Consider the following 14,778-nt stretch of genomic DNA (forward strand, 5'->3'; position numbering starts at 1 on the left):
TGTGTACCCTAACCTCTTGGCTGCTTTCTTTTTTTTAAGTAAAAAAAGTTATGTCAGCCTGGTCTTTGTTGCCATTTCAACAAGTGTGTGTGCTCATGTGTGTGCGCACTTGTAAGTTTAAAGGACCATAGCTCCTCATTCCAGAGGCAATAGTTATTGTTGCTTTCCCCTTAAATTGTGTAAATCTTCTCATCCAGTTGGCATTTTTATCCAGTGCTGAACCTGTACCACTGCTTTTTGAGCTCCTCATGGACATTCAGCTGCCATAGATGGCCTGTGGGCAGCCTTCCAAAACTTCTGATTGTAGTTTGGATAGGTTTTATTTTTGACAGACTAACCAGAGCCTTAATGTGCTTCCCTGCGGGGGAAGCCTGTGTCTCTAATTTTTACATTTATGGTCCTGTAAAGAGTAATAATCCCTGGGCTGTCCTTAAGTTTGCTGGTTACATTTCCCAGAATCACTTCTTTGTGACCTTGCTTTGCCTTCTTAGGATCTGTTGGCCTTGGTTATTTTGAGAAATCTTCCTACTTTCTATTTGCAACCCTGAAAAAGGAAAAATCATTTTTTTGCACATCTCTTGATGTGAATTTGAGTCAATATCTTATATTTATTTACAAGCATTTGTAGTCTGGTAAAAAAAAAGCAGTGTATTTGAGGGGTCAGGACAGGATTTTCATGAGATCCTGACTTCATACTCTTTTTTAAAAAAATGTCTACTCTACTTACTGTTGAGCCCTTTAGAGACCCTTGTACCATTTAGAACTAGGGCAGAAATAGGGTTGCTGTGAAAAGAAACTAAGAGAAATGCATCTGGAGCAATATTAGATAGTGGGCCAGAATATGAGAATGTCAGGTAGGTGAGGAGCTACCTCGGATGACTGTGCTATAGGAACTGTGTGTCACGTGGAGTTTTCAGGAATATTTTCCCATTACTCATGTTACTGTCTGATGCTCACTTACCGGTATTCTTGTTTATTTTGTGCCCTTCTTTTTTTAGGTTCTCACTGTTATCATCTTTTCTGTATTTCCCATGTCACTCCTATTTCTTAGCTTTGATTTTGAGTTTGAGAAGGATGCCTTTTCCATTTACAAGATCTCTTAATGTTTTAAAAGCCAATTTTGCGCACAACCAAAATGCTATGTAACACTTATTATTGCTTCAGGAATAAATAGGCTTATGGTAAGTAGTCTAAAGTCCTCTAATTACTTTGTTTAGGTTGTGAATGAGTACCTGGTCTGTTTCATTTACACATATATTTAAGTTAGCTTAAAATCCTCATTTCCTCTACTTTCTACTTCAAGACAGAAGTTATGCTTTTCTAGTAAACCAGAAAAAAATATAGAGTGCAGTGCTGAAATCCAAATTTTGTGATTATTAGAGTTTAAAGCTTACCAAGCTTCTCCTTGCTAATGGTTATCATTTAATAGGATTTTTCTCATTCTATAATGTCTTGTTAATTTTCATGGCAAACTGTTTTTGCAGAGTTTATGACATTTTAATAACTGAAAGTTGAAATTGGGCCTTAGTTGTAAATGCAGTCAAATGGTATCTATATGGAGTTAAAGGATAAGGATAATTTATAGAATTAGGGTGGCCTGAGACAGGTCTTAGAGAGGCCTAGTGTTATGGATTTTTAATATGGTTCCCAAAAATATTGGAGTCATGAGGATTTCCATATTGTTAGGGAACAAAACAAGGCAAAATAAGACATAAATATTAAATTCAGTCCTATGCGTATAAATATCCTGTTCCCTGGTCTGGCCAGAATTCTCACTCTCTCAAATAGGTCATATTTTTTTACTCTCATAATCATATTTTCCTCTTGTCGGAGGAAATTACCAAATGTAGTTTATCCTTTTTTATTTCCAACATTTTAATGAACATTTTTCAATGTACAGAAAAATTAAAGTTTTGTAGTGAACATTCTTAAACCCACCACCTACATTCTAACCAGTTTTTTCTTTTCAGCTTTTCTCATGAATTTTTTTTCTTGAAATTCCAGCTCTTTCTCTCCTGCTACACATAATGACTATTATATAATTTATTCCTGTGGTTTGATTCTGGCACTAAGTCATATTTTTCTTTTATTCTGCTTAAGAAAAAGTTCTCAAAACATCTAAGATAGTGCTAAAGTGTTGGCACTCCATAATTCTTGTTAACTGGCCAATATCAGTAAATATGATAGTTCCTAACCAGTCAAATCTTAGAACAAGATTAGGTTCAAAGCAGAACAAAACTTTCACTCTGTTTATTAGATATCCCTTTACTAGAAGATAGGCTTTACTCATTTTATTGTATGTAATGGACATCCTTTGGTCTATTGTCCTTTTCCGATTTATTATTGCTTTCCCTCTTCTCTAGTCTTTGCAAATGCTTTTATACCATTTATTTACAGTCTATTTATAGTTTTCTTACCTGAAGACATACCATTTATTTGATGATCTATCCATTGTTCTCTAATGTATACATTGTCCTCTTGTATATGTGTGTGTGTGTATGTGTATATATATATATGTATGTATGTATTTGTGTGTGTGTGTGTGTATAGTATTCAGATGCTAGTGTTATGAGTAGGTTATTTTTTTTCCTTCATACAAATATGTAAACAAAATAGCACATAAGAACATTTTCTGTTCTATTTGCAAAATACCCTGCAAGGTGAAAAAAGAAAGAACTGTGGCTTAGTGAGATGAAATAATTTGTTGTCATATGATTGAATCATGATTTGAACTGAGATGTATCAGATTCAGAGCCTACCAAGTTTCCTCTGACTTTGCCTTTCCACCGATGCTGCCTTGCAGAGCACTGCTAATCACACTAGCTGAAGTAGAGGGAAAGGTGGGCATAAACACATGCTTTTTGCATGTTGGAGTCCTTACCAAAAACTCGGGGAGTCTTTGGAATTTGCACATCCTGGTTGTTTTTTGTTATTTTTTTCCTGCATCTGTTGTAGTGGAACATACTCTTGGAATTCATTTGCTTTTAAATATTCCCAACTTAAAACCACATATGTCAGATTTAATTTCTCCAGATGCTTATTAGTTTATCAACAGAGAGTTACAGTTATCTCTGTTAAAGAAGCAGTTTTAGGTCAAGATAAAGGACCCTTGTTATCTTCATCAGTCTATCAGTGCTGGCGTTTTTACTGGGTATCGTTGACAGAACATGACTCATTTTATGTCTAACCCCATTACATTTCTCCCTGCTATTATTTTTGGCTAGTTTTTCTTCATTATTTTTTATTGCCACTTTGTCCTTTCTGAGAATTTTTGAGTGAGAACTGCAAAGTCACACAATTCAAAATACAAAGAATTTGATGCCGGAGCTCACATTCTAAAGATTACCAACTATTTTTATAGTTTTTTTTTTATAATATAAAGGGAGAAGGTGGCCCTGAAACCTCTTTTTTTGAATTGGTTTTAATAGATTACTTTTCCAGATCTGCTTCCAACAGAATAAAAATTATTCCAGATTAGCAGTTATTATTTTTCTCCTTCATTAGTCTGAATGTATCCAAATGTTTCTGGTTTTGCACATCTGGGCTCTTTTGCAGAATAAGGTCATTGGTACCAGGAGCTCCTGGAGAGGGCCATGGAGGAGGGTAGTCTTATCATGTGTGGTCATCTGCTCATTCTTGTGATCTTGTCACAAATTCCTGTGGGAAGGAACTATGACTTTCTGTCTTTTTACCGTTGGTATCTTAACATAGTGTCTAAACGTAGTGTCTAGCACAAAGGAGATACTTAACGTAGAAAGAATGAAAATGCAAGTTCCATGTGACCAAAGACCACAACTGCCTTGTTCTGCATTGTATACTCACCCCTTTGCTCAGTTCCCATGTACTTAGTAGATGATCAATAAATATATGTTGAGTGAATCAGGAGTTGGGGTTTTGGATTTTCTTGGAAACTGCTCTTCTGTGATATTCATAGTTTGATATATATTTGAGTTTATAAATAAATTCTTAGTTTGGTCAACCAAATGTGCAATCTTATTATTATGATTGAAAGGTTGCATTTTACATAAGATACTGCCTTGTAATTTATTATTTTCCTCTTACCTTCAAACCTCCCACATGATTTTTTAAATAGTTTTTTATAATTAGGATGACTTGAGGTGTACTTATCCACCTGGTTGCTATGAATGAGTGGTTAGTGACTGTGTATAGGCAAGAATATAAGCACGTTGAAGAGTGATTATAGATAAATTTAGGCATGAACAAACCATACCAAGTCATGATAGAAAAGGCACTCACAGTACAGGTCACTAAGTGGTTTAGGTCCGCATCACCAGAAACTCTCACTTGCAGATGCCACAAATCAGGTGGCAAGTATGATTTGAACTGAATCTGAAAGCTAATTTTAAAATATCCTCAGTTTAGCAATGAACCAGTTGTGCCTACGACTTAAGCAATAATTTTCTCAGGAGCAATGTTTCGAACCTCAATGACTCTCCTGGTTACTAGAAGAATGAGGTTACTGATAAAAATTATTCCCTTTATTCGAGAGATGACTTTAGTACCACCTTGTAATGTTTGAAGTAAATTTTCTCAGAGGAAGCAGATGTTATGTGCTTATTAGTATGGTAGTTTTAAACATTTAAGGTGTGAACAAAAGACCAGATCATTCCAATGGTTCTTTGGCAATTATGTAGGGAAGGAAGTGCATTAACTGTAACAACACGTGAATGCCATAGAACTTTAAGCATAGTATTTGTATGACTTGCATGGAAATGTAGTGTTCTTCATTTTTGTATGGTTTCTATAGTATTTTAGTGATAGTTGGGAGCTTTTAAAAGTGTTTTTATTATTATGAGGTATGGGTGACGTTGATAGTATCATACTGAGCCTTTTCTTCTCAGCTTCTGAAAATAGTGACCGTTTGTTTGCAAGGTAGCTTTTATTTTTTTTCCCTTAGCTTGGGACAGAATCTGTGTTGGCACACCCACCACATGCTCTTTGAGTATCTCTCTGTAGAAAATATATGCCCTGACTTGTCAGGCAGGAGATGTTTGCAGTGCCTTGGTCAGCAGTGACACTGAAAAAGAAAAGTGAAAGAACAGTGGCTGTCAGGTCTTTACCTGTTTTTAAAATGTTCTTTTACATGGTTTGTGCTGGCTTTAGCTTCCTCTCTGTTTTCCTTTTTAACTAGTTGTATAGTAAAACTGAAGTCTTTTCTCTAACAGTGCTTTAAGTCTCAAACCTAAAAGGCAACCTCTTATTTCTTCTTAGTAATGACCTTGTGCTTTCCTTTATTTCAGTATGTGCTAACATCCTGCAGAAACAATTGAAAACTTCATAGAAATAGAGAATGTCAGGCATAAAAAGAACTTTAGAAATAGACTCTATAATCCCTTTCTTTATACAGATGAAGAAATTGAGGTCCAGAAGTGAGTTGATCAGATATACAGCTAGATACAGGTCACTTCGGGGCCCCTGTCTGTCATCACCATGCCCCTTCCTGGGTGTCAGAGTGACTGAATGGAGCAGAAGTATGTAGGAGAGTATATATTAGAAAAGAAGGGAAGGCTCAAAATTCCAAGAATCTAAATTTAGTATAACTTATGTTGATACCCTTCCCTTTTTTTTCTTAATTTACATTATAATCATGCATGCTAACTTACAGCTGGGATAGCTGCGGCATCATCATATTTGAAAGCTTTCCCAGTTTCTAACTTGCAGGTAACTCTAGTTGTTCAGTGAAGGTCCATGAATGTAGGAAACAACGAAAAGCAAAGAGAACATTTGTACTATTTTCATTCTGTCATATGTTTGGTACTTTTATTCCAAGAAACGCAGGTGTATAGAAGCATGTTTTCCTATTTGCATTTGTCCTATTCATTTTGAGTATAAATCCTCTATTTGTCTAAGCCTTTTTGACCTTATAATTAAAAAAAACTTTTGCTTACTATTTAAGCAAGCATACATTTGTGTTTTTAAAGCCAGTTTATTAATTACTTAAAATAGTCAAGTTGGTTGTAATATGTATTGTCAGCATTTTTTTGCTCTTTGAACTAGAGTGCTTACTATGAGTGAATAAATAGAAGGGTAAGAATTTCTAAGGCACTTCAACTCTCAGGGACTTTCAAAAGCAAATGGTATTCCATCATCGCCTGCATTGGCTACATAAAAGAATTGTAGTCAGTTAAATATATTGACTGCTGCATAAATAGAGAGTTTTACTCCTTTTTGTTTTCTGTAGAGCAGAAGAGAGACTGGATTGAGAAAGTGGTGTTTGTTTATCGTGATGGGAAGAAATGAAGACTAGCATTACCCCAAAGTATTTATGTATTGAAGTGACTTCTTAGGACCATCTTTCTTTTTTAAGTGTTAGAAACCAACAAAAGTTCAAGAAAGGAAATAGTCATCATCTATATTCCCAACACCTTGAATTAACCACCCAGCATTTTGATAAGCCGCCTTTTTTTCCATCTCTCTCGGTACCTTAATAATTATACAAGTGACATATGAGTGTTTTTTAAATTATTAAAATAGTAATACAATTAATATTCTATTTTAAATACTTTTATATGTATATATAAATTTATATAGAAAAGATAAAGTACTGTTTTGTGAGAACTTTTAATTAATATTATACTGTATGTTTAGCCATCTTTTTATCTTCTGTACTTAGCTTTGGTGTTTACTAGTCAAAAAATATTTATTGGATTAAAAATTAATAATTAACATAATAAATTTTGGGTATACTCCACCCAAACTTTGAACTTCTTTTAGCTTCTTGAATAGCCACATTTTACTTTGCTCCTAGTCCTTCAAAATGCCCAGGTCTCACCTCACATGCCATTTCATTTGGGAGACTTTCCCAGATCATTTTCTGATGGAGAGACTTCCTTGCTCCATGATCCCATAGTCCAGGGGCATGGCCCTTTTTAATGCTCCTTTCCATTGGAAATATTTGTTTAAGGGCAGTCTTCTCTGGTAACATTGCAACTCCTTGAGTGCAAGGACCTTATCTTCTTTTTCAGTCCTATATCCCCAGCACCTAACTCGTGGCCTTGTACTTAGTAGGACTGAATAGAAGTTTGAAGAACTGAATTAATAGCATATTTTTAGTACCTTGGAATATAATTCAAGGGAATGGCAAAATAACAGCTTTGATATATACTACTGCCTCTTGACACTTCCTTCTGTTATCTCCTCTTCCCCACCCCATTGCCCATCCATTTCCAGTCCTGTCAGCTAAGACTAAAAGACTTATTGTAAGTCTGGCCATTTAACTTTGTCTCTACCATCACCAACATAGTCTGTTTCTTTAAATTATATAGTTCACAGGTAGAATTTTCAGAAATGAGTTTCTGGACAGTTTAACTATAGTTTTTCTGCTTTTTTATATTTACTCATATAGATAGGTGCAAACATATATTCATTTATATTTGCTTATTTTCTCCCTCCTTTTCCTTATATTCTTCATGAACACATTTCTTAATTTTTTTCTTTCCTTCTTATGTTGTTACCTACGTTTGACTTTTATTCATGTCTGTAATATTAATATTATTACAGCAGTACTTCTATTGGTAGTGTGGCTTTTGGAAACATAAAAGAAAAAATTCTAAATAGTCTGAATTGCATATCTGTACCCTTTTGGACATGCTTTCAAGAGGACAAGAAATCTTAGATCATCTTGTAAGCAAACTGACCTGTATGGGTTTAGGGCTAAACAAGCCTCTTGATTGTATTAGGGAATTTTTCAGTTGCTCTGATATACTTACACATCGTAAAGAGGGGAGGTCAAGAGACCTCTATCCCTGTCCCTGCCTTCACCACCTCCTTCTGACCTTGGTTAGCATGGATCTTATCTGGGAAGACAGTGAGCAAATTGGCCATTTATATTTCCCCATCTAGAGGGTTCTTCATCTGTTGGACTGTGTTTGGCTCCATTTGGCCTGGCAGGGTAGGATATTTTCTCTCTCACTATTTTATTTTTCATTGCATGAGACAGTTAAGGGATTGCCTTATCCCTGGGAAATCTGAAAATTAATTAAGTGGTTACAGGGCTAAGTAAGAGCTGATAATCATCGTATCTAATTCACATGCAGTGATGTTTTCCTGATCTATCATAGATTTCATTTTTGTATTAGTTAGGATCAGTTTGACTGCTATAATGCAGTCCCATGTAGTAGTGGTTTAAACATGATGGAAGGTGATTTATTTATTATTTAAGCATTCAAGTGTGAGCAATGCAGGGCAGTTACAGTGCCTTCATGGTGCTGGGGACCTAGGACTCTTCTATTTTGTTGCTTTGTCATCTTAAGCTTGAGATGGCAACTTCTGCTCCTATTACCACCTCATTATTACAGATACATCATAAAATGGGGAACAGCAAGTGGAAGGGTTAGTCCTTTTAAGGGCACAATATAGTAGTATATCATTTCCATTCATCAAACCTGGTCACATGGTTACACTTAGCTGTAAAGGAGGCTGGGCAGCCACACATCCCACTAAAACTTCTATTGCTGTAGAAGAGAACAGATATTAGGGGTACAGGGAGCATCTCCACCACAGTAGTCAGCAACAGGAAAGGATTTACTCACTTGTTTTCTAACATACTGCTTTGTGAGGAGAAATTGTGCACTGAAGTTATCAGGTATACTTGAGCTATTGAAAAGAGTTCACCTGAGTCAATTTTTTTGCCATTGGGACTTTAGATCAAGTTTATTACAATAGGTACAGGGATTCATGTGAGATGTATTAAGAGATGAGGTTGCTTTTTCTTAATTCTTATTTTTCTAGTGCTGTTTTTGTGTCTTTCATTTTCACATTTTTTGAGACTCAGCTCATGCTTGCCTTCCTTGTGTTTTAGGTATGGCACAGTCACAAGGCTGGTGGAAAAGATACTTGAAGGCTTTTTGTAAAGGCTTCTTTGTGGCAGTGCCCGTGGCAGTGACGTTCCTGGATCGGGTTGCCTGTGTGGCAAGAGTGGAAGGAGCATCAATGCAGGTGAAAACTACTTTGACTCCACCCTCTAAAACTCATGCGTCCTTGTTTCTGAAGCATGGGACAGGAGATTTCTGTATATTATTTCTATGCTGGGAACTGAAGGACTTATAAAAAGACTGTAAGATCTAATGCAGTCATATTATAGTCAGAGTAAAGGTGAAGAAAAATAATTGTCAGGTAGTTCTCTGACAATTCTCAGGTAGTTTGTATTTTTAGGAACTACAAATGCAGAATTTAAAGACATTTTAGTAAATAACACCATTTTCTGTGGATATGTCTTGGGATTTTAAGATATTTTAGTTACCCATATTTGAATCTGTACTTAAATATACTCTTAAGACTAAGTTATTGGTACAGTTGCAGGTGGGTTTGGGTCAAATCCGATGATTCTATTGATATATATATATAAATATGTTAATACATATATATGATACATATCTGTATCAATATATCTATGTATATTAATTTATCTACCTATATTATTAAAATCAAATTCAGTTATTCTTGATATATATGTTTGTGTGTGTATATATATATATATACATATATAAGTATCAGATATATATTAGATATAGACATTTATCAATATATAATAATCCACATACTTATATATATAAGTATATATGTATGTATATATGTAAAAGTATATACATATGTATATATACTTTTCATAGAAAAGTCTAGAGCACTGATCTCAGATATTCTAGTATGTTCTTTAAGCATGTTGATGATTGAAAAGATTAAATGCTGTTTACATTAGAAGAAGTTTGTAGTGATTTCCAAAAGTTATATGCAAATAGTCTCCTGGAATAATTTACAGAAATCTTTGTTGTTCTAAAGTTGATGTCTAGAATGTAGCTGTTTTAAGTTTATAAAATTAAGAAGAATTGTATTTTTTAATATGATTTATTTTCTTCTGTGATTAGCATGTAATAAGTTCATGCATTGTGCTACATAGTTGGGTAAAACAAATGAGTAAATGAATATATAAGCTTCTAAGAACTTAAAATTTTACAGAAAATTACTAGCTTACTTTTTCTCCTTTTTGTTTTAGTTAGAACTAGTTAAGAGCATATACATCAGCTTGAGGAGTTAAAATGAAATTACTTTTTTAAATATAATTATTTCTGAGTTTTGGTAGTCTGTGAGACACTTAGAGTGTGTACTTTTTGAGTGAAGCTAAAGATCTAAAGCAGGGCTGTCTGAATATTTACCTCTGTGGGCCTTCTGTTGGGCAGGGGATTCTGAGTTCAACCCTTGTCTCTCAGGTTCCCTCCACAGTGGGTCACCAGCCACAGCAAACTGGTTACTTACTTTGAATGAGAAAATATTTTACTGCAGGGGTATAATAAACTTAGGAAGAGGGATTAACAGGTATATAGGTTTATTCCTAAATGCAGTTTAATATGTATTACACAGATTGGATTTTACATTTCCTGCCTCTTTAATTTTGAATCCCTGATAGCCTCATCTTAGACCAAATCTTTAGGAAAAGCTAGACTTTTTTTTTGTAAAGTTTTTGAGTCAGATTCTTCATTTGAGATTAAAACTGCCTCCTCTACAGCTACTCAAAGCCCTTTTTGGTCCCTTGGACCCTTTGAATACATTGATGGATACATGTATCTTTTGGTAACAAATAATAGTTACTAATGTTTTTTTCTAATGTCACTAGTACTGTCTTGCTACATAACTATCGCTATTGTGAGATGCATTTTTCCAGATCACAAAAACTCCTTATCTTGGATCTAATGGTATTCCACAGGATCATATGGCAATCACGGTATTCCAATCTTTTAGCCCAGTTATGTACTGAATATCTATGTTCAGGACTGTGCTAAGAGGAAATTCACTAAAAACTAGAAGTTGACTGCCTTCTGAAAAGATGAGGCTTATCCACAGTGAAGTAGGCAGTGAAGAAAGTGTTAAATAGTATTATCTTAAATGTCAATCTATTGACTAATACTGTTTATGAATATTTGAATTTCTTACAGTATTCCTGGACCCTATCTCCAAGAAGTCAAAATTTTTTACCATGTAGTTTGTTTAATATACTATGTAGAATTTCCTTGGCTACTGATTACAGAAAAATAGCCTGAATTGAGTTAGATATACAGGGGAATTTATTGGAAGGCTTATATCTGGGAGGAAGGCAGGAGCATGGCAAGCATCAGGGACGACTGGAACTAGGGACCTGAATGCTGCCAGAGTGCTCAGTCTTGCTTCTGTCTGAGTTTTGGCTTTGTTCTCCCAGACCAGCTTTCTTCATCATGCAGGTACATTGCTACTGGCAGCTGTCATGCCTTAAGATGCCCTGTGTCATCACTGCTTGAGAGAAATCTCTCCTCTTGCCTTAGTTTCAGTTGGAAAAATGTTGGGGGAAGGGCTGTGATTGATTTAGCTTGGGTCACATGTCCTTGCCTACACAAATGTACATAACCTTGGCCAGCCGGTTAGGGTGCCATGATTGGCCCAGCGTTGGATCTGTGCACCCCTCCCAGTGGCTAGGCTCAGTAACAGAAGGACAGCAGGTATCTGAATCATATTTTTCCATGGGCTTTCAGGGTGACATGGGGGTGACATTTTCCAGAAGAAGGCAAGAGAGTGCTGCTTTCAGAATAAAAGGGGAAAGGTTATTCAGGGAGGAAAGGAAAAATGTATGTTTATCATGGTTGGGTCTGTTTTTAGGAATTTTAGACTACTACTGTGTATAACAGATACTTATTTACAATTTCATTAAATATCACAAAATCATATTTAAAATTATTTAGGAGCAGAAATTACAAAAATGAGATACAATGATTAATTAATTTGGCATATTTGAAGACTTCTTTGTTGCACAGCTTTGATAAATTGAACATGGATTCAGCAGAATTTTTGACAAAAAATTTGAAAAAATTCTTGTCTTCAAATTTCTCTAATGATGCAAATACTAAAATAGCTGGCAGGGTATGTGGAGATATCTGGAAGTTCCTGGGCATCCTGCAAGGAACACACCTGCTTTTATTGACTCTGAAGCCTGAAAATGATATCTAGTGATGGCACTTGGTTGATTTGTTATAAGGGGAAGGAGTACTGTGGATGTGTGGTGATATCTTCTTGTATTAAGGCTTAAAAGTATGAAAGCAAGGCAGAAAAAGCAAGAGGCAAGACAGAAAGACAGCCTAGAGAAGAAGAAAGAAAATAAAATGGATCAGTTGGGTGATAGAGGATGATAGAGAAAACCAGACACCTGTGAACAGTAAGCAGGAGACAGAGTGGCACAGGGGACAGTGATAAGAGAGCCCAGGCAGAAAAGTGTTCCAGAAGGGGCTCCATATGCCCCTCCACAGCACCTCCTTTGGAATCATACCCTTGAGTGCTGACACATCTCTGCGGCATGTTGTGTGTAGCACTGTGAGGTTTGTCTTCTAGCCATCCATTCTACATCTCAATGCTCATTGAAGGAATCTGCCACCATTTTGAAGGAATTCCTATTGGCGTAGGTTATAAGTCTTGAGCATCATTAGTTGCATATTACTTTCTAGTGTATCTAATCATTGTTATTTAAATATATGAATAATTTTACAATTCAGGAGGTCATTTTGGAATATGGATAATAATGACAAGCAGTAGTAACTGTGAATTGGGATAGAGAGTCATTTACCCAATGACTAGTAAGTGCAGAACACTATTTCATGTGCTATAGAGGAGTGGTAAATCAGACACAGATTCTGCCTTCAAGGTACTTTTACTTTGGTAGAGGGGGTTCAAGAATTGTTCATCCTGGATGATGGATACATTTTCAGGTGAGATTAATATAGGAGAAATCAAGATGTCTGATAGATGTGTAGCTAGTGCCTGATACATCCAGAAATGAAAACTTGTTTGATTCAGCATACTGTTGTGGAGAATAGACCTAGAAATTTTAATCTGGAGCAGAGTGGTACCTAAGAATAGTGCCTTGAACCCTTTTATTGTTAGCCACAGTATTAATGTTTACTATGGCGACAAACAGTCATGAGATTTCAGTGGTTTATGTACAGATCTTTAGTTCTTGCCCATGGGCCAGTGGGTTGGCTGTGGCTTTGGTTTCATGGGCTTTTGTGTCTTTCACTCTGGGGCCTAGACAGAAGGAGCTGCGGCTGCCTGGCGCGTGCTTTTCTCATGGTGACCGCAGGGTACAATGGGGTGAATGGAAACATGCAGAACCTTGTAAAGCCTCAGTTTAGAACTTCCACTCTTCTGTTTACATTCCATTGGTCAAAGCCAGTCACACTGTAAAACCAATGAGATGGGGCACTACATTCCACTCATCGGGAAGTTATGACAAAGGTGGGGAGAGCTAGAAGAACTGCGAATGGGTAAGTACATGTACCATAGCCAGTGTGACTCCAAGGACATACGGTTGACTTCAGAGGTGATCTGAAAAGTTGTTTTTTACCTTGGAGTCTACCTTGAATGACCCTAGTCTTTGTAGTCCGACTGACAAAATTGCAATAGATTGAAATTCTGTGGTCACTAAATTCTGGAATGGATTGATCCATTTTAGATGTCTTTAGGTTGGCCCATGGCCAATTGGATCATCGCTTTAGAATAGATTTTCTTAAAGGTCACTCTGCAATTTATAGACATGTTATTTAGGAAAATCCAAGGATTGAAAGATCAAATCTTATTAAGGAGCCATATAATACTAGTTCTTGAGAGTTTATTGAATATATGCTGTTATAGCAACACTGGGAAAACAACATGAATAACAAATTTTGCGCAAGAGCTCTATTTCTTTTAACATTTCTGTTGGCATGGGATTTAATAGGAGAAGCTTGTTTTCAGAATTCCTCTTGTAAGAAATAATTCTTTAATTTTCAAATACTACTCAGTGGTTCTTTTTTGAGGTTGGGTTTTCCATTATTAATTTACAGTTCATTAGGTTTCTGACTAGAAGGATAAAAGTGATCAAACATGGGTAGTCACAGCTAGTTGAAAGTAGGTCATTAATGAAAATACAGTTTTTAATGATTAAATGATATAATTCAATGGAAAATAGGATTCAATTTGTGAAACATTTGTTTTTTTTTTAAAATAATGTATGGATATATATATATTTTACTGGATGAGATGTACCTTTTGTAATGCTCTTCACACAAGGAATGCTGGCAGAAATTGTTGGTTAATGATTATTCATACTGACCTATTCCCCTCTAATGCAATGAATCACTTCTACTGGTTGCTGAAAGAAAGGTTACTGTGAAAGTAGATGCACTTTTTTTTTTAAAGCATCACATTACTCAACATTAATGTAACTCAGGAAATGAAGACTGATATTGCATACAGTTGAAACTACAGAAGGAATTTATGTCAGTGGAATGCAATTATTCAAAGTAGAAGTTCAGTTGCTTACAGAGGCTTTTAGAGTTAAAAGGTGCCCTAGGAATAGTTTAATGACCTCACACCAAAGTTTTAGATTTTATTTGAATAAGAATGCCTGCAGCAGGGTCACTGGTTCTTATAAAAGGTGTATGCCTTCTACATTTAAAATTAAGAATTAAGATTTTAAAAAGAAGTGAAGGAAATAATTCTAAGTGTCATTGTCCTGCTTTTGTTGCAATTGCTTCATATTTTTTATACTATTTTCCTGTTTCCATTATGCATTGCCAGAGGGGAAAATACTTGAAACATTACTACACAATACTATCTCTGTAGCTCAGACTTCAGAGAAAGATTTGTACAGAATGCATTAAAAAATTAGAGAATATAAGGTAGAGTTTGCCAGCATTGAGGTCTTTATTCATCAATAACATTCATTGGTTCAAAATTGTCTTGCCTTTCAGCTACTACAAATGA

General features: G+C 35.5%; 1 protein-coding gene across 10 annotated transcripts in view; it reads left to right on the forward strand.

Annotated features, from left to right (window-relative positions):
* IMMP2L (inner mitochondrial membrane peptidase subunit 2) overlaps window positions 1-14,778 on the forward strand; it is a 917,077-nt gene that overhangs the window by 33,025 nt on the left and 869,274 nt on the right. For all 10 annotated transcript variants that reach the window (XR_005063787.2, XR_005063788.2, XM_037027502.2 and 7 more), the window contains exon 3: window positions 8,822-8,958. Coding sequence is in view for 8 of the 10 variants with exons in the window: in XM_037027502.2 (XP_036883397.2) it covers window positions 8,824-8,958 (135 nt within the window). In the remaining 2 variants the exon portion in view is untranslated. The remainder of the gene's footprint in view (window positions 1-8,821; window positions 8,959-14,778) is intronic.

This window comes from Manis javanica, chromosome 6 (assembly GCF_040802235.1).
Source record: "Manis javanica isolate MJ-LG chromosome 6, MJ_LKY, whole genome shotgun sequence".
Lineage (NCBI taxonomy): Eukaryota > Metazoa > Chordata > Mammalia > Pholidota > Manidae > Manis > Manis javanica.